The 18417-nt window shown below is 45.4% G+C and overlaps 1 protein-coding gene across 2 annotated transcripts in view; it reads left to right on the top strand.

Moving 5' to 3' along the window:
* The window catches only part of snap91a (synaptosome associated protein 91a), a 37477-nt gene that overhangs the window by 2742 nt on the left and 16318 nt on the right, over positions 1-18417 (top strand). The window contains exons 2-10 of one of the 2 annotated variants that reach the window (XM_049025186.1): positions 7304-7446; positions 10052-10127; positions 10628-10730; positions 11152-11245; positions 11633-11744; positions 12001-12107; positions 12196-12237; positions 15238-15299; positions 18351-18363. In XM_049025186.1, coding sequence (XP_048881143.1) covers positions 7304-7446; positions 10052-10127; positions 10628-10730; positions 11152-11245; positions 11633-11744; positions 12001-12107; positions 12196-12237; positions 15238-15299; positions 18351-18363 — 752 coding nt within the window. The remainder of the gene's footprint in view (positions 1-7303; positions 7447-10051; positions 10128-10627; positions 10731-11151; positions 11246-11632; positions 11745-12000; positions 12108-12195; positions 12238-15237; positions 15300-18350; positions 18364-18417) is intronic. The other variant, XM_049025187.1, reaches the window with a different exon arrangement.

Genomic DNA, 18417 nt, shown 5'->3' with positions numbered 1-18417 from the left:
AATAAAAATACCAGTGCTGAGGGTACTGCAGAGGGTGCAGTGCTGTCAGAACATTTAACTCGAGGTCTTGTGATCAGCTTCCTGGCACAAAATGGCCACCATGTATCATTGTGGTGGGGGCCCTATGTTGGCGTGAGTGAGATGTGTTAAAACCTTTTGTTGTTAATTTGAAATGGGTCTGTAGCATGGAGAAGGTTAGTGATTTATGGCAATAGGCTCTGTTGAGGATTGGTTGCCATTAATTTAGGAATCTATATTAGTATATAGAAATTCACGTATCCTTAAAGAATGAACAAATATTGATGCAAAAAATGTCACAAGGCCTGTCTCACAGCTTTGTAGAGATGGCAAATAGGATGAGCATATTAAAAAGTGATGTGAATGCCCCCCCCCCCCAAGAAGATGGAAGGTTCCTGGGACATACCACCTTTCAGTCACTCAGGGGGTGTCTCATTTCATAAGGTGGGAGGAGGCGTGCTGCAAAGAAGCTCACACAGTCTCGCAGTACACTCGGCCCACCCACAGAGCCTGTGTTTTCCTTAATCATCGCATCGTCGGTCAACAACATTGAGTGTCAACATTAAGCTGATGTTTGAAAATGTCAGCTTGTTCTGTTCACATGATCCCGCCCCCCCCTTTCTGAACATGGACAGTATATAGGCAGGTCCCTTCTCTGTCCTCTGCTGTCCGTAGCAACAGATCAACATCAATCTGAAAATGGTAATACTGTAGATTCATATAAATTCATATAAAAATAGGCAGCAATGATAAGAGTACCGGCCGGAGGTGAGTCACACAGCTGCATCGCTGGGCTGCAGGAATGGCTGCTGTAGTCATGCAGTGAAGTCCTTCTAATAGATGCTGAGTAAGACGCCGACCGTGGGCCGCACAGCTGGGGTTATTGTGAAATCAAGGCTTGAAGTATATGAGGTTTGTCTGAGTGAAACCTTAATTCACTGAGCAGAATCGTCCACTGGCTGTTTCACGGCTGTATCCATGAACTTATCATCCTAAAAACGTATCAGGAAAACTAACATGCTTTTCGCATGGATGGCCTTGTCTTCTCTTTTTTTATGGCTGAAGGATGGACAGACATGTACTCTGCTGCCTCTGCTGGCAGGTGCCGCTTAACATGTCCGGCTGTGTGAATGGGGGGGGCTGCTTTGGGCAGACGGTCTGTGGGTTATGAAGATGCCTTTGTGTGCCTCTGTTGCGTGTCTTCAGTTGTCTTTGGTGCTGTTTGTTTCAAATGCTCTTTGCTTCTTCAAAATACTGCCCCGCAAAGGCAAAACACAGTAACTACACTGGTACTGAAACCGAGAAAAAGGGCTTCAAAGTGTATGTGTAATAGGCAGGTAAATCATTGGTAAATATTCAAGACCAAGCACAGCTGAAATAAGATATTTTATCATGAGATAAAACAGAGTGTAAGTAACCCGATTTTGGTCATAATTCAGTTTTCATAAAATATGCAGTTACTGTGTTTTACCTTTGTGGGGCAGTATAGAGTCATTGTTGATTGATTGTGTGTAGATGTTCTTTATTTGGTTGATATGATGATGATCTGCCCTGAGCTGTTGGGTACTTTAGAGAAAAGCATCTGCCATATAAATATAAACGCTTGCCGGGTTACGATGGGGTCACGTTCCGATAGGTTTATCGTAAGGCGAAAATGCATGTTAATGCGGTAACCTAACAAGCATCGTAGCCTAGCCTAGCTTATCGTAAACATGCTTAGCACACTTACATTAGCCTAAATAAAGTGTTGTACATCTTACGTAATTTATTGGATTTCTTTACTGAAAGTGAAATACAGAATGGGATTGTAATACGCATCGTAAAGCTGAAATATCGTAAGATGGACCAAAGTAACCCGGGATGTATCTGTTCATGTAAATATCAAAGCCTCAGCAAAGTGATGTATTATCCTCATCATTATTACATCTTTGTTATTATGTGGACCAGTTTGTGTTTTAGAAATGGTGCCTTTAACAGGAAGTGGGGGTATCGTATATTTTCCCACAATTCCTTTCAGGAGCAGCGCCTTTGGCCACAGTGAACGTAATGACACTGACAGTCAAATAGCGTGTTCAGTCACTCTGGGCAGGTAATTATAGTGCGAGTCACAGACAACATGCTGAGCATGCCAGTGGGGCTTTGACTCCTTATTCTTGCAGTTTCTCACTGCGCATTTCAGGTACTGAGGTTCTCTGAATGTTCATATGGTTACTGTTTTTGTGTTTTAAGTTTACACTCGGTCACCGTATAACTCATGGTTGAAGAAAGATGTGATTCCAACACTTGGAGTATGAGACTGCAGAACACTTGGAAGAGGAATGGGAGGGTTGATCAGGTGCAGTACCGACCCATGTGGTCCAAATATGCGGGGGAGGGACAGTCAGGGGCCACCTCCCGCTATAGGCAAGAGGGCAGCTGCCGAGGCCCAGAATCACCTTAGTTGTGGAGGAGATTAAATGATTGTCAGTTTTCTCATTGGGAGAACATCCAAGTAAAGCTTTCCCATGAGAACCCAGGAAAGGTAGAGCCTGCCCTGGGCGCTCTGGGGTTTGAGATTAAGATTAAGATTAAGATTAAGTTTAAGATTAAGATTAAGTTTAAGATGGGCTTTATTGACCCCAAAGGGAGATTCTGGTTCAAACAGCAGTGAGAATGTAGTGCACAAACAAACATAGATAATGTGCTAAACATACAAGCGACAAAGACAGCAGCCATAGTGCAAACAAGTAAACACAGTGCAAAAAAATGAAATGCATACACTGTGTGTGTTATTCTGGTGTCAGTTGATCAGGATAATCAATTGAGAGGTGAATCCATATTCTACTAATTTGTGTCCTATGCCACAAATGTATAGCATCACCCGGCCTCATGGGGGCACTATACATTTTTATAGGTTCTCTGTGGAAAATGGCGGCTGCTGGCGGCCCTCCGTTGCCAGGTGGTCCTGTTCAGCTGCTCCCCACAGATTACATCACAGCTTATCGGCCTCACAACGAAAAGTGCTTGGAAATTAAACCGTCTCTTTTCGGCCTGCTGCGTGGAAATGGGTTGCCGTGGCAACACAAGCCGGCACGCAATGCTCCCCCCCCCCCCCCCCCCCGCCCGATAATACGGGCCAAGAAGGGCTGGACGAATTCCTGTAGAGCTGGCATGTAGCGACGGTTCTGGTTGTAGCGTGAGAGAGCTGGAGGGGAACTCGTCAGTCACGTGTACACCGGCCTGTGACGTGGTCTTTGGGTGATGCTGTGTTTCTCAGTGTGTGAATACAGCTTCTATTTATGCCTTTTTAACAAAAATGTGCATGTAACTAAGATCTCCAGCCACCATAACAGAAGCAGTGAAAAGCCCGGCAAGGCTGTGTGCTTGGTTTTGGATGTGGAGAGGGTCAGGAGAACGTTCCTCTGTCACGTCTTCGGGGAGGTCCAAAGTCCTTCTGGACGGGGGCAGTGCAGTGGCGAGTGCTATTGTGTCACACCTCTGGAGACCAGGGTTCGAGTATGTGTGTGGAGTTTGTGTCTCCTCATGTCGTTGTGGGGTTTTTCCATTTCCCCAAAAAACATCCTGGGTTATTCCCTGTTTTGTTCCTGTAACTTCCAGGATAGTCTCTAGGTCCCCGTGACCCTGCGTAGGACCAGTAGCTAAGGCACATGAATGAATGGTCCTGTATAATGTACTGTGTGCATTTGTGGTCCAGCTCTACTCTGCTATTTAAAAAGGATGAATCTGGGGCAGCTGGCCTGGGTTCTGTTGCGTGAAAGTGGCCCCACATTTGCTGTGGGCTGATTGTGTGGCTGCAACCCCCCCCCCCCCCCGCCCTCCCTCCCCAGGGTGTTGTTGGACAGCTTGGGAGGATTACCCCGTGGAGAGATTCCCCCTCAGCTGCTCTGTGCCCTGACCCCAAACACAGGTGGTCGGTTGCACAGAATTCTGGGAACAAAAAAACAAACGCACAATGTTGACCATAAATAAGCGAAGTCTGTAAGAAATATGGCGATGTGACGGCAAAGTGACCTTGAGGCTCACATAGAGTCACATCTCTGTCACTGTAAGGCCTCGCCATCTGTCATAGTAGAAGTGGTGGTAGCATACGGACTCTGATTGGAGGATTGTCATGGGATGGGCGGGCTTGCATCCGGATATGATGCTATAGCTGTTTCTGTCTCCTTTTTCTCTGCTGCTTGTACAGACAATGCTACTACTGCATGTTAGCTTACATGCTGTAATCATTACTGTTAATGTTACTCCTGCTATTGTTACTCCTAATGTTCCTGCCACTATCTATCATTACTGTTAATGCTACTCCTGCTATGGCGGCTGTTAGCGTACCTGTTGCTAACATTACCGTTACTGCTACTCCTGCTGTTGTTACTCTTAATGCTCCTGCTACTATTTATCATTACTGTTAATGCTACTCCTGCTATGGCGGCTGTTAGCGTACCTGTTGCTAACATTACCGTTATTGCTACTCCTGCTATTGTTACTCTTAATGCTCCTGCTACTATTTATCATTACTCTTAATGCTACTCCTGCTATGGCGGCTGTTAGCGTACCTGTTGCTAACATTACCGTTACTGCTACTCCTGCTGTTGTTACTCTTAATGCTCCTGCTACTATTTATCATTACTGTTAATGCTACTCCTGCTCTGGCTGTTGTTAGCGTACCTGCCGCTATCATTACTGTTAATGCTACTCCTGCTATGGCAGCTGTTAGCATACCTGCCGCTATCATTACTGTTAATGCTATTGTGTGTCTTCAGCCATAAACTCACACTATTGTGCCGTGTAGAGCTATGAAAGCACATGCTCAGGAGGCGGAGGTGTGACACCGCTGATTTGACCTTTGTAGAGGTGCACTGGAGAACAAGAACTGCTCTCACAAAAGAAATCTGCTCTCACAAAAACATGGCATTTTTCAGAGAGGCGGAGCCAATATGGGGTATGGGAAAGCACCCAAAAATTTGATTGTTGATTGCCCCTCAAGTACCCCTCATTTTCATTGGTTCTGGGTGATGATGCTGATTGTAGAATTCGGGAAGCAGTTTTCCCAAACACATGTATGTGATGCAGCTATATTGCACGAATATACACATTTCCTAGTGTTTTCCTTTGTGCAGGCCTGGTTCCTATGTAGATATGGGGGGCTCCGCTGAAGCTACTTTGCTAACTGGTGGTTAGCTAGTCGGCAGGTAAAAACTCACCAACCTATCACATGCAACGAGGGCATGCACTCATGGAAAGTCATTGTTGCATTTCGCTTTATATTATTGTGTCTTGTCACTTTCTCTTTCTGTTAGAGGCAAGAAAGTACATCTTCTGCACGGATGTAAATGAAAAATAGCGTTACTAGACGGGGTTTGCGGCATTTCGCTGGTAGTTACATTTTAAATAACCTTCATGGTTCTGATACAGTAAAATACCTGGTGAATGAACTAAACAGCAAATGTGACGTAAATGTTGCGAAATGGTGATGATTTTCATCAAAAGGAAGCGAAGTGTGTGATTTACTCTTGATCAAGGATTAGAAGAAATTAACAGCATATATTTTACTATTCATTTTCTGACACCATTGTTCCCTATGCTGCTTGGCATAGGCTCCAGCCAATCCCCCCCCCCCCAAGCAGATAGTAAATGGATGATTGCATGGACTGATGGATAGCTAGCTTTTCAGGATAAACACACAAACACCACACTATGACCGTAATTACTATGTAATTTAAGAAAATGTGTTTTCGTTTATTATTTTGTGCATTAAATGCAGAAATTGGGGACAATTTATATTTTTGTTCAATTTGCATGCCCCCCCCTTCCCCACAGAGGATCCACCTCTGATCTTTCAGTAATAGAAGCTCATACATACATTTGTATTATCTCGTAGAAGTATCACAAAACTGTTTTGTGAATCATTTACCATGATTATAACATCAAGAATCTCGGTTTTGAAAAGACCCGTCTCATTTATGCACTTATGTGAGTCACAGCGCAGTGAGTCAGCTCTCCTAACATGTGGGGGGGGGGGGGGGTTTGCATACAGGTAGGTACCTTTACTTAGCCTATCATGCTATGTCCTGTCTCTGAGAACCTAAACATGGGAAGAACAGTGACAAATGTATTTTTTTCCAGCTGACCAAAGCAAGCCATTTGTTGAATGTTAATTCACAGTCACAGCTAGTTACTCTAATACATACATGATCGCTGAGGCATAAGAATGTGATTTGGTGTTTTGAAAGATGTACTTATACTGTCGGGGAATAGGGCTCATATATTTGTCACATTTTAATATTTGAGGTTCTACTTAAGCTAGGATGAGCATCGTCTTCCGAATATTTTTTTACTAACGGTGATTTGACAAAAAGAAAACGGGAAGATAACTTTTATTCTCACAGAGCTCTGATCTTTGACGTGAAGGATGTTCCATAACCCATGTCTTATTTGTCTAGAACATGCTTTTTTCTTAAGTGACATATAACTGAAAGAGCTGGGTGAGCCACTTCCTGGAGCAGTCGGGGTAAACGGCCTTACTCCTTGTATCCTAACCTGCTAGGCCACACCTCGCCTATATCAAAACGCATATTTGCGTTTTTTCTGTGACTTGCAAAGGCTGTGCTGATGTTTAAAATCTGCAGAGGCTCCCTTCCTCTCAGCCACCCTGACTGCTGCTCCTTGTGCTTCCTGGTGTTATGGCGGTTCTGGGTTTGGGGCACCTTGCCCTGCACTGACCCTGGAACTTTCAGAAGGAAATCTGATCCATCGATAATTGCCACTTACCCGCGGTACCGGCACAAAGCAGCTGGCGTTTGCAACCACGGGAGCTGGAGTGTCTCCTCTGCCACATCATTGTCCTCCTGTGGAAGTATCTTGTTTCAGTAAATTGTATAAATAGGGTTGTCCCTGTCATTCCGGTTCACAGTGTTAGCATTGTTCTGATTATAAGGGTCGTCATGGGTTGGGAAACTCAGTGTAAGCATTTGGTTGGCCCTCAGCTTCTTCATGGCAGATGTTTATCCTCGTGTGTTGGCCAACAGGTTAGGAGTTCAGCCGTGGCTTGCGGCTGTGTGTTAGACAATAACACATTGCTGTACAGTCACACTGATGCTACAGTTGAGTGTCACTGGGTCATTCCAGGTTTATTGCGGCATGATCAGTTTACTTAAGAATCGACAGCTCGTGGTAATCCTGCCTGGCGTGAAGCGTAAAGCCGAATATCTCTGAAGGAGCAGCTCTTGTACAACCAGCAATGTGACAAGTGTGTGACACAAGTTTGCCTCTCTCCTCTGCTTCTCCTCAGACCTGATCCAGGCCACCAACGAGACCAACGTGAACATCCCACAGATGGCTGACACACTTTTCGAGAGGGCGACCAATGCCAGTTGGGTCGTGGTCTTCAAGGCACTAGTGACGACACATCACATGATGGTCCTCGGCAATGAGGTAGGTGTCACACCCAGAATAATCACACCTCTTTGGGTAGTCGGGGATAAGACCAGGCTGTCCAGGTTCATTAACTGGTCCATTAATTCGGGCTGGTCCATCGTCTTGGAGCTCTATAAGGAGAGGGTTGAGTTTCACCAGACACAGTAAGCTGACTGTTTTTATTATTTAAAAATAGGTTTCTACGAAATGGTCATTGAGCTAACTCCAAACATACCATGCCAAACGTCGGTATACTGCTTGACATTAGTATGGCTTTTTCTGCAGATGGAAAGGCGGTGATTGCATTATCATTGTTTTCGTTAATATTGCATTAAAAATTAAAGAACGTAAAGTAGATATAGGCATGATATTGTTTCGCTGATCTCTCAGGGTGAGGTAGCAGCAGCTGCTCGGTCGGTACAGCGGCCAGACAGACGCTTCCCGGGGCGGTTTATGTGTGAAGACGGTTTCTGTGGCTCACAGCCACACTGATCTCTGACCACCATGTCTGTGCAGAAGTCATGCCGATAGGTGACCGGTAGCACGACTTTTGCCTGTCCTGCATTTCCCGTGTAAAAAATAAATTCACTGCTGTCCGCTCGGGCGGCATCTCATGTTTCATACCACCATACCGTCCAGACATGATACGCTGGGGATTTTGCCGGTATTTTCAAGAGCAACAATGCTATGGTATTTTTCAATCTTGGCCAAAAATATTTGCCAAGCTGGGGGCGGGATCCCCCCCCCATGGTAAAATTCGCAGAGGGAATATTGGGGGCACACCCGGCTAGGATAATTTTGCCACCAAGAATTCAAAATACCAAAAGTATACTATATTAACATTATAAGCTTACACTGCAGTAACATTCAGGTATTTTGCTTACTGGGGGGGAAATTGACAATTTTGTGTATTATTCATACATGTATTTTTACTAAATGATCTTACATTGTTTGTTTGTTCAGTGAAAAGCAACACATCCAGCTTTTCGCTTCTGCCAGCAAGGTGCCACCTCTCATATTTCATGGTCACACATCACAGATTGATGATGCGGTTCAAAAAAATCCCTTATTTCTGTTGCTGAGGGGGACTTGAGAGGTCAGGAGCCCCTGTGGGCGAATTGGCTATTTGCTGACAGCCAGCGCAGGTGAAACCTAATGGGACCTGGTAAAGTAAACAGCATAAACTGGATTATCGAAATGCAGGGTGGTCTCTCCTACCGCGCCCTTGAAAGCCCCATTTTTCTCTGCCCTAATCTTCACCCCACCTCTGTGCATGATGAGTGCACGGTGAGCTCGGTACGTTCTGTACTCTGGGCCTCATAATTGTTCTTTAGTCACGGATTTGGGCGTAATTAGCAGGTCTTGCAGCAAAATGCATTTTGGCTGCACTACAGGCGCCCAGATGACTGAAATTAACGTCGGAGGTTCTGGCAACATCCTCACAGAGAAACCCTCACTGTCCGGGTGGCCATCTTTGTGCCCGACATTTTCACGTTAAATGTAAACAAGTCATACAGTTGCTTAACTTTATGGAAATAAATCTAACACTAAGTTTATTACTGCAACGTTTATTCTCTGCAGAATATGGCTGACACACCCACCTCTCCAAATTAAATTTAGCCATGATGTGTCAGCAAACCTGGGAGACTATGAAGATATAAATGTTTTTATGAAATGATTAATACCCAGAATCAAACATCAGTAAGATGTTTTGCCTGTAAGTTGTGGCCCTGCATGTCACAGCATGTCCGATTGGGCCCCGAGTCACAGCGGTTTTTCGTAAATGTTGTTTTGCTGTTTATTTGCTGATAATAGCTCTGTTATCTAGCTCCTAGCCTGTTCCAATTTGGGTCTGCATGCTCGTCTCTCACACCTGAGCTCAGATCAGACTCCTGTCCTTTGCAGTCTGAGACTGTGACTTTTTTCCACGCTGAAGGAGGGCCAGTTTAATTCCATATGGATGTCTGGGCACATCGTTGTCCGGACGTCCTTCACAGGCCCCTTGGGTGCCGGGGCTGCTGTTTGCCAGAAGACTCTCCTCACACGCCCTGTCTGTTTGGCGGCATACAGTGAATATGCCCCTGCCAGCGCATCAGAGCAGCACTCATCAGTTGTCAGCCAGGGAGCTCCTGCGGACAGCCTGGGGTGGGATACCTGCCGCAATGCATGCTGGGAAGGCGGCGCTCCTCCTAGTTAGAGAATACTGCCCTAGAAAGGCAAAACACAGTAACTGCACGTTTTATCAAAATTGCGACAAACTATCTTTCTTCAAATATGTGTGCTTTTGAAGAACACTGTGACAATAACATTATCTACTAAATCCACACTAAAACCAAGGAGAAAATCTATTTTCTTAGTCTCAGCATTAGTGTAGTTACTGTGAAGGATTGACACTAAATTATTGATTAAGGTATTGAATGTTTCATTTTGAGATTTGATTCTCACGTTAAAATATAGATTTTTTAATCTGGTAATTTAAATGTTTATATTACAGACAGTGGTGAAAACAGAAATAAAATACGTGGTAATACACATCCTTAGTTACTGTGTTTTGCCTTTGTAGGGCAGAATTGTGCTCGGGTTGAGATCTGATCCATTTGTTCTGCATGCTCCATTTCTGTAGAGATTCATCCAGTACCTTGCCTCCAGGAACACTCTTTTCAACCTCAGTAATTTTCTGGACAAGACCGGCTCCCATGGTGAGTAAGGCATGCTTACTAATAAGTTTGACCCACAGATCACGTGCTCCAAATATCAATTAATTGATCAGCGGCCTGGTTTCCCACTAGGAAAACCCTAAAACATAAAGTTCTCCTCATGCTGTGGAGCTGTGGGCCTCTCAGCCTCTCTCAGATTCTCTCACCTCTCTCGGCCTCTTGGGGGCCTCTCTGGGGCCTCTCTCGGCCTCTTGGGGGCCTCTCTGGGGCCTCTCTCGGCCTCTTGGGGGCCTCTTGGGGGGCCTCTCTGGGGCCTCTCTCGACCTCTTGGGGGCCTCTCTCGGCCTCTTTGGGGCCTCCCAGCCTCTCTGGGGCCTCTCTTAGCCTCTCTTGGCCTCTCTCTGCCTCTTGGGGGCCTCTCTGGGGCGTCTCTCAGCCTCTCTGGGGCCTCTCAGGGGCCTCTCAGCCTCCCTCAGCCTCTCTCGGCCCCTCTGTGGCCTCCTGTCATGCGCCACTTCACCACCTATGGTCTCCTCTTCCAGGCTATGACATGTCTACCTTCATCAGACGCTATAGTCGCTACCTGAACGAGAAGGCATTCACTTATCGGCAGATGGCGTTTGACTTCGCCAGGGTGAAGAAAGGGTATGTCAGCCTTCATCGCGGGGGTGGGCTTCTGGGCCAGCAGGTACCCAGACGACTGCTCATTGAGAAGCGATGAGTGACACACGCTGGGTTATTGTTCAGCCAACACAGCCGCTAATCTCGGGCTAACCTGGCATGGCTGCTGTTTGGTTTACATGCCTCGTCTCACGTCAGAGCGACAAGCTGCTTTCTCCCGAGCTCTGGAGCTGACTCGGCTGCCGCTCCTGCTGTCAGGCTACTGGCAAAGAGATGGGGGTGGGGGTGCTCAAGTAATGTTTGCCCACAGTGGGCGGAGTCTGACTGTAGATCAGAATGATAAACTGGTACAGGCACAGGGAGCGGGGTATGAAAGCGGTAACCCCACACTCCTGATCTCTGCCACTTCCCTCCCTTGTTTACCTACATCTGCCGTGCATCCCAGTGCCGATGGAGTGATGAGGACCATGACCACGGAGAAGCTTTTGAAGGGAATGCCGACTCTCCAGGGCCAGATCGACGCCCTGCTGGAGTTCGATGTGAGTGAAATCACAGTGTTTGACGTGATGCGGACGCACCGGCAACGACGGATAATGCCAGTCTGCATGTCGACACAACCGGCAAACGCTGTCACCTGCCGGTCATGATTACCGATTACCGTAGCCACTGGTCAGCGTGTCGTGGTTGTAAATTCAGGCATCTTAAATCCCAAGTACAAATCCAGTAAATATAACTCTTAGTGACCCACAAAATACAATTCAGTTCTGTATGTTTTACACTTCATTCAGCAATAACATCAGGCATGTTATTAAATATGGGAGAATTCATTGTGGATGCATAAAGCTCTTGCTGGAATTGATCACGCTTCTAAATGGATATTCGGCGTCTACACAAGATGAAGCTTCCTCCTTCTTCCCCCCTGACAGGTCCATCCTAACGAACTTGTCAATGGAGTCATCAATGCGGCCTTTCTCCTGCTCTTCAAAGACCTAATTAAGCTCTTTGCCTGCTATAACGACGGGATCATCAATCTGTTAGGTGAGGATTCCCCAGTAAAAAGCTCATTTGTAGTATAATGACACCTTTTCTGCACATTCATGGATGAACTTAAGTGGCTTCATGTAGGCTATTCAGTCGGAGTTCAGGGCATGTAAATAACTGATGTGCTCAATGGCACTGCTCCAAGCAATTAAACTAACTACACCTCTGCTAAATAGCAGGAATTGATATAACGTGTGATTTATATATGATATGCTTTTGCTCAATAGTATTTTTTTCGTTCTTCGTATGACAGAGAAGTTCTTTGAGATGAAGAAGGGCCAGTGCAAGGACGCTCTGGAGATCTACAAGCGCTTCCTGACACGGATGACTCGCGTGTCAGAGTTCCTCAAGATCGCTGAGGTGCCTGATGGCTGAGCCCAGGCTCCGGGTTCAAAATGACGAAGGCTGTCTAGGGTTGACCTCTAACATGCTCTCTCCCTTTCAACAGCAAGTCGGAATCGACAAAAACGACATTCCCGAGCTCACTCAGGTCAGCTCCCCTGAAAACAGTCGCCTTTTATCGTAGATCCTCCTCTTTCATGACGCTTCTACTAACATCGCTTGTGTGTGTTTGGTGTTGTACATTGTGTGTGTGCATGCTCTGTGGCCAAAGCCAACTCCCAGACTCCTGTACTCTGAGGTCCTGACCAGTTGCGATTCGTTTTCCTGCGGCAGCCCTAGCCAATCGCAGACATCCATGGTGCAGTTCACAGGTCATCCTATCCTATCCTCTCGCTTTGTTCCATCTGGGGCGGATCCCATGGTTCCATTGTGTCCTCTCTGCACTCTCACCCAGGTGATTGACAGCCACTCTGCCTATTCTCTTCTCACTTCCAGAGGTGCAGCTTGATCACACAGGCTGAGAGTGTGAGTAGTGCATAGACGGTGCATTCCGCATTTTGGGACAGCCAATGAGGGGGCATCTCTCAGGGTCCCAGTCACAGATATGCACACGTGATACCCCTCCTGTCCAGAGCAGTGCAGGCCTCACTGGACCGGGATGTGACTGGGGGATTTTCTGGGATATCGCTCCACTGCAGGACAATGTAAATTCTAAGATGTGGACCAGTGTGTGCCATTTCTCTGGAATCTTCCATACGTCTATGTAGAGATTCTATCATGGACCTGTCTGCAAGGTGCGGAGGTCCAGCTGGAGCTGCTCTCCAAAAGAGCCTTAGCCGCAGTGGTCCGACATTCTGGAAGGCCCCCAAGAGGGTGGGGTCTGTTGTCTTGCACTGAAGCATGCACTGAAGCTCCCCCCCTCGGGGCAAGGCCATGGGCTTCACTGGAAACGGGGGCTGAAGCTGGGATTTTGGACTGGGGGCTGAAGCTGGGGGCCAAGGCTGGGGGAATTTGCATGGAGTGCTAAGGGACAGAGGTAGGCGGTCTCTGTGTCTGATATGGTCTTACATATACCACCTACAGACCTCATATGATCTTACTTATATCACCTATAGACCTGATATGGTCTTCATAAAACCTATCTATACTGTAAACTTGGCGTGGTCTACATATACCATCTATATACCTGATATAGTCTACATATACCACCTATAAATCTGATGTGGTCTGCATGAAACCTGTCCAATAGACATGGTATGGTCTACATATGATCTTCCTATCTCCTGTCTGTAAACCCAATATGATCTATATCCTTACCTGATATGGTCTTCATATCTTCTGTCCATAAACTTAATCTGGTCTGTGTATCCCCTCCTTATAAACCAAATATGTTTCATATAATCGATCTATAAACCTGATACAGACTTCATACCAAAACCTGTGTAAGTACTGCTCGGTATGAATGACTAGTGAACTCTGTTCAGAACTCAACATTCAGGCAGGGTTGGGGGAGGCCTCACTTCTCCGGTATGCACTCCAGGAGTGCCGGGAGCTGGAGTGTCAGACATATTCATCGGTTCAAGTACCAGACAGCAACAGCTACTTCGAGACTTCGGGGACTGGCTGTGTGACCAGGCTGCAGGTTACAGGGCCAGGGATCTGCTATTTTCTGGAGAAAGGCGACTTATAAGAACTGTAAACTACATTGGGTTAAAATGTCTGTAAAGCAACTAAATGTAATAAAATACAGGGCAGCAATCAGCCAGAGGAAAAGCCGCTTCGTGGCTCTGGCCGGAACAAGGACCGTCGCACTAAGCTTTGTTTGGGTTAACATTCTGAGAAAGGTACCCTTATGAGAATGGTGTCTCAATGGATGCCTGTACTCCGCGTTCCGTGTCGTGCGGCGATGGTAGCGAATAAATGGTCTCACCTATGGAAAGCAAGTTGAGGGAGGCATAAAGGCATAAATTTCTCCCTCAGGAGTCAATAAAGTATCAATTCAATGGTGACTCTGGAAGTGAGAGATGGTCCTCAGTCAGATAATCCTGGGCAGACCATCATGACGGCACAGAAGAACATAGGGGTGACATATTAATAATTTTTGACTGCTTTTTGACTGGTGTCCAGTGCTGTCGGTGCACTTCAGGCAGTGTGGGCAGCAGTATGGCCCTCATCGATATGCGTGGTGACTGCAGCTTCCACGGTTTCTCTGTCGTATTCCCAGCATCCTCTGGGATCTCCCTGTCTTTCATTATTCCCTGAGAAAATTGGCAGCAAAAAAAGCAATAACGAAGAAGTGACCGTGACTAATTCGACGTCTCGCAGTGATTCTGGGATTTTTTTCTCACGGACGAAGCATGCTTGGCTACGCTGCTCTGCTGTATTTGACTCTCAACGCATGTTTGGGTCTCATGCGTCTCTGTTGTTCTTGGGTGAGCATGCTGCGTTGCATTATGGGCAGTGAAGTGGGACGCTTTGGCGGTCACATTTAAGCATGGGCATGTATTGTTCGTCTGCTACTGTGTTAAAAATCGGAAGCCTTGAGCTATAATTAGTGGTTCTGATTGGAGCTGTATTCCTTTATTTCTGATCTCTTATTTTAGCTCTGTTGTTGCATGTCCCCTCCCTGAATCTCCTAACTGTGCATTGTCCAGTAACCCCTGCTGATAGCCTCTGTTTTTTCTGCAACACTCCTTATATGTCTCTCCCCTAGTGTGATGACATTTTTGCCTCAGGCCCTGTGAAGCTAATATGTATGCTCCCGCTCTCTTGTCTGATTAATTATTCTTGTGATGCAAACCTTGATGGCCTTGATTCCTGTTGTAACGTTATTACTATCATTATAACCTTTTGGTCCTTGATTTCTGTTGCAATTTCTTATCGCCATCCTGCTATTCGTGAAGGCCTTCATTTCTGTTGTAATTTGTCATCGCTGGCACACTAACCTTAATGGCCTTGGTTTCTGTTGTAATATGTTGTTATTATCGTGCCAATGACAAGGGCCTTGATTTCTGTTGGCATTTGTTATCACTATCATGCTATCCTTGAGGGAACTGATTTCTGTCATAATTTCTTGTTCCTCTGATGATGCCAACCTTTAGGCCCGAATCTCTGGTTTACTTATGGTCCTTGTATTGCTTGTTTTCAGGCACCTGAAAGTCTCCTGGAGTCACTGGAGACGCACCTGAACACACTGGAAGGGAAAAAGGGGTAAGTGGTCCTAACTGGCTAAACTGTCGACGGAAGAGACCTAAGTTAAAATGGAATCAAATTAAGAATGTCTAAAACTTAATTTCTAACATATAGACTTTACAGGTAACAGTTCATGTTAGACCAAAAACACAACTTCGATAGCAGAGGCTAGTCCAAAGCTGGCATTGAAACTTGTGGGTCATGTACATTTTTATGTATTAGAGGTGAAGCTTCATCTTCAGTGATGGTTTGTGATGTATTTTTCATCGTAATTGATTGGTGAGGAAAGAACTGACTCTGAAAATAGTAGCATCAGTTGTGGGGATGTGATGAAGGATCATAGACACAAAATCTTTTGGAAAATCTTTGGAAATGAAATTACACTTAGAATTTTAGTTACAGGTAATGAGTGTCTATCCAAGTAGTGGTCATTGCTGTCAGATACCAGGTGCATGAAAGGAAAAAGGGATATGATTACTGAGTGAAAATAGTGGGAGGTCCCACTACTGATCCATGAGGGACACCCATGCAGAAGGGTAATGGTGACAAGCAGTTACTTGGCCATTTGATTGAAAGTGGAGGTCAGGCAAGAGAGGGGCGAATAAGATGGGCACTGTTCCTGGCTACCCAAGCTATTTTCCCAAAAGCACGTTCCCATAATTGAACATGAATTTTCACGAATTGTATTCATAATTACCATGAATTTTAAGATTTTTTTTTATTCTATTTTATTTATTTTGTGCTCTTAGTGGAAAGAAGTGGGTGGCAAACTTCATTTTTCCTCTTTGGATGCCCCTCCTCTACCCATTTTAACTGCCTCCCCCTTACCCCTCCCTTCAAAAATAATTTGGAGCGGCCACTGCCTCAAGGCACTGGAAGGAGAAAACAAGGGATGAATGATTATATGCATATATGTGTGAAATATATGCATATATAATGTAAGTGCTGAATGTAAAATCAGATCAGAAGGCTCCATTTATAGTGAGATGTACAGTGCCTTGCAAAAGTAGTCACACCATTCAAAATTACAATATTTAGTTAAAAATAATATTTACATATGCAAGTATCTCCTGTTTTACGAATGTTCACTTTACGGCACTTCGCTTTCACAGAAGACCTACATTAGCACCTGTTTTCAGTAACTGAAAGAAACTCCCAAGAGGTTTTTTGCTTTTATTAAAAAAAGGAGAAAAGGAAAAAGACTGTTTAGCGTTGGTTTATCAGCGATAAACGTCATGGGTCACATAGCGTTTTGGTCAACGACCGACTGCATATACGACGATAGTCCCATAAGATTGCAATGAGCTCAAAATGTCCTTCACCTTGTAATATTGTAGCTGTCATAGTGCAGCACAGCAGTCACGTGCTTGTGGTGATGCTGGTGTAAACAAACCTACTGTGTTGCCACAATTTAAGTATAAAATATAGCACATACAATTAAAGTCTGTCCTGCTACAATGCAACTAACGCATTCCTGAAAAATCTAGCATTCACTAAAGTTGCATACGAAAATACACATATGTGACCCATCACCACAAAATAAGTCTTAAGTTGCACTGGTAGAAATACACCCATAAGACTAATTTCGTGGTGATGGGTCACATATCCAATGGGGAAAATAGGGTTAGGGGAATGTGACTCCAAAACTTAGTAATTTACATCAAATAAAATGAATTCAGTAATTTCAAGAGTGATACCAGTCGCCAACAACGTACTTTCATATATTTTAAATAAGAAACAATGATACGTTAGTAAATGATATCATAAACACCTCCTGTGGGTCTTATGAGTCTCACGAAAATGGTCTAGCAACCACTTCAACTAAACGTGGCGAACTCGCTACTTGTGAAATTGGCAGTAGTGAGCCACAGTCACCTCGATGGATTAGGAGCACTGATTTCTTAAAGCAGGGGATACCTGTATGCCTATTTACAAAAATGTTTACCAGATGATTGAGTGCTCCAACTTAAAGGAAATGTCAGCAATGAATCAAGTCCTTGTCCTGTTCAGACGTGAGGTTTTTGTTACAGCTCCATTACATAACAGTCATAATCATGCTTGTCGCATGGACGGCACTGTGGATCACAGCAGCTTTTCCCTGTGTGGTTGCAGCATCTCCGAAACGCAGGGTTTGAGATGAATCAGTTGCTCACCTGTCAGCTTCGTCGGCTTCTCATGATGTCGCCCGGTGACTCATGGCGACAGCCATCCTCATGTGTCTTTGACCTTGCGGCTTTTGTAATTCATTCTCGACCTGAACTGCCCTCGTTACCGACTGGTGTCTTCGTCCTTCGCCGTTAAAGCTCCATGTCACAGCACAGGACAGGGACCTTAGGGCAGGGAACGCATGGCTCTCTATCACTGAAGACAATCAGTCATTTTTTGGCCTGGGGAAGGAGCTGAACATTGATGCCTTTGCTTAGAACCTCTGCATTAGGGAAAATCATTAGTGTTTAAATTGCTGAAAGCTCTGAAAACGCAAACTTTGCGTTCAAATGAAGAGGGTTGCTATCTTTTCGAGGCACTGTGACACCATGTGTGCTGAAGCGCTTCAGACTCTTAACTCTGTTTCTTTGTTCTCTGTCCTGTTCGTTTGAACGCACAGGGAGGGGTAAGTATTCTCCTCCATCCGCACTCTCTATCTAGGGCAGTGTTTCCCAACCCGGTCCTCGGGGGCCAGTTCATGTTCATGTTTTTGCTCCCTCCCAGCTCACAAAAATGTGGACTGCCTGGCAGGGAGCTGGGAGAGAGCAAATACAGACAGAAGCAAATACAGACAGCAAATATAGACAGCAAATACAGAAGAGGGAGACCAAATGGTGGGCTCCGAAGACCGGGTTGGGGACCACTTGGCTTTGCTGCTGCATTCGTCCTGCTGAGGAATATGAGCCTCATAGACTTCGGACACTAATTACATGGTTTCGCTGGGTGCATCTATAGCCGCCATTGTAACGTCTGTGAGACCATGTCAGCCTGGAAAATGAAAAATTCTTGCTCCTGTTTGTTGGCCTCATTCTGTGGACGACATGTTTGCCTTGACCGAGGCTAACAGCGTACCTTTCTTTGCAGCTCCCCAGGCAAGGTGAGTCTGAGACCCCCAATTACTATCCTCCTGCCTCGTTCTGTGACACATGCC

This window comes from Brienomyrus brachyistius, chromosome 9 (genome assembly GCF_023856365.1).
Source record: "Brienomyrus brachyistius isolate T26 chromosome 9, BBRACH_0.4, whole genome shotgun sequence".
Taxonomy (NCBI): Eukaryota; Metazoa; Chordata; class Actinopteri; order Osteoglossiformes; family Mormyridae; genus Brienomyrus; species Brienomyrus brachyistius.
This window is presented reverse-complemented; position numbering and strand designations above follow the sequence as displayed.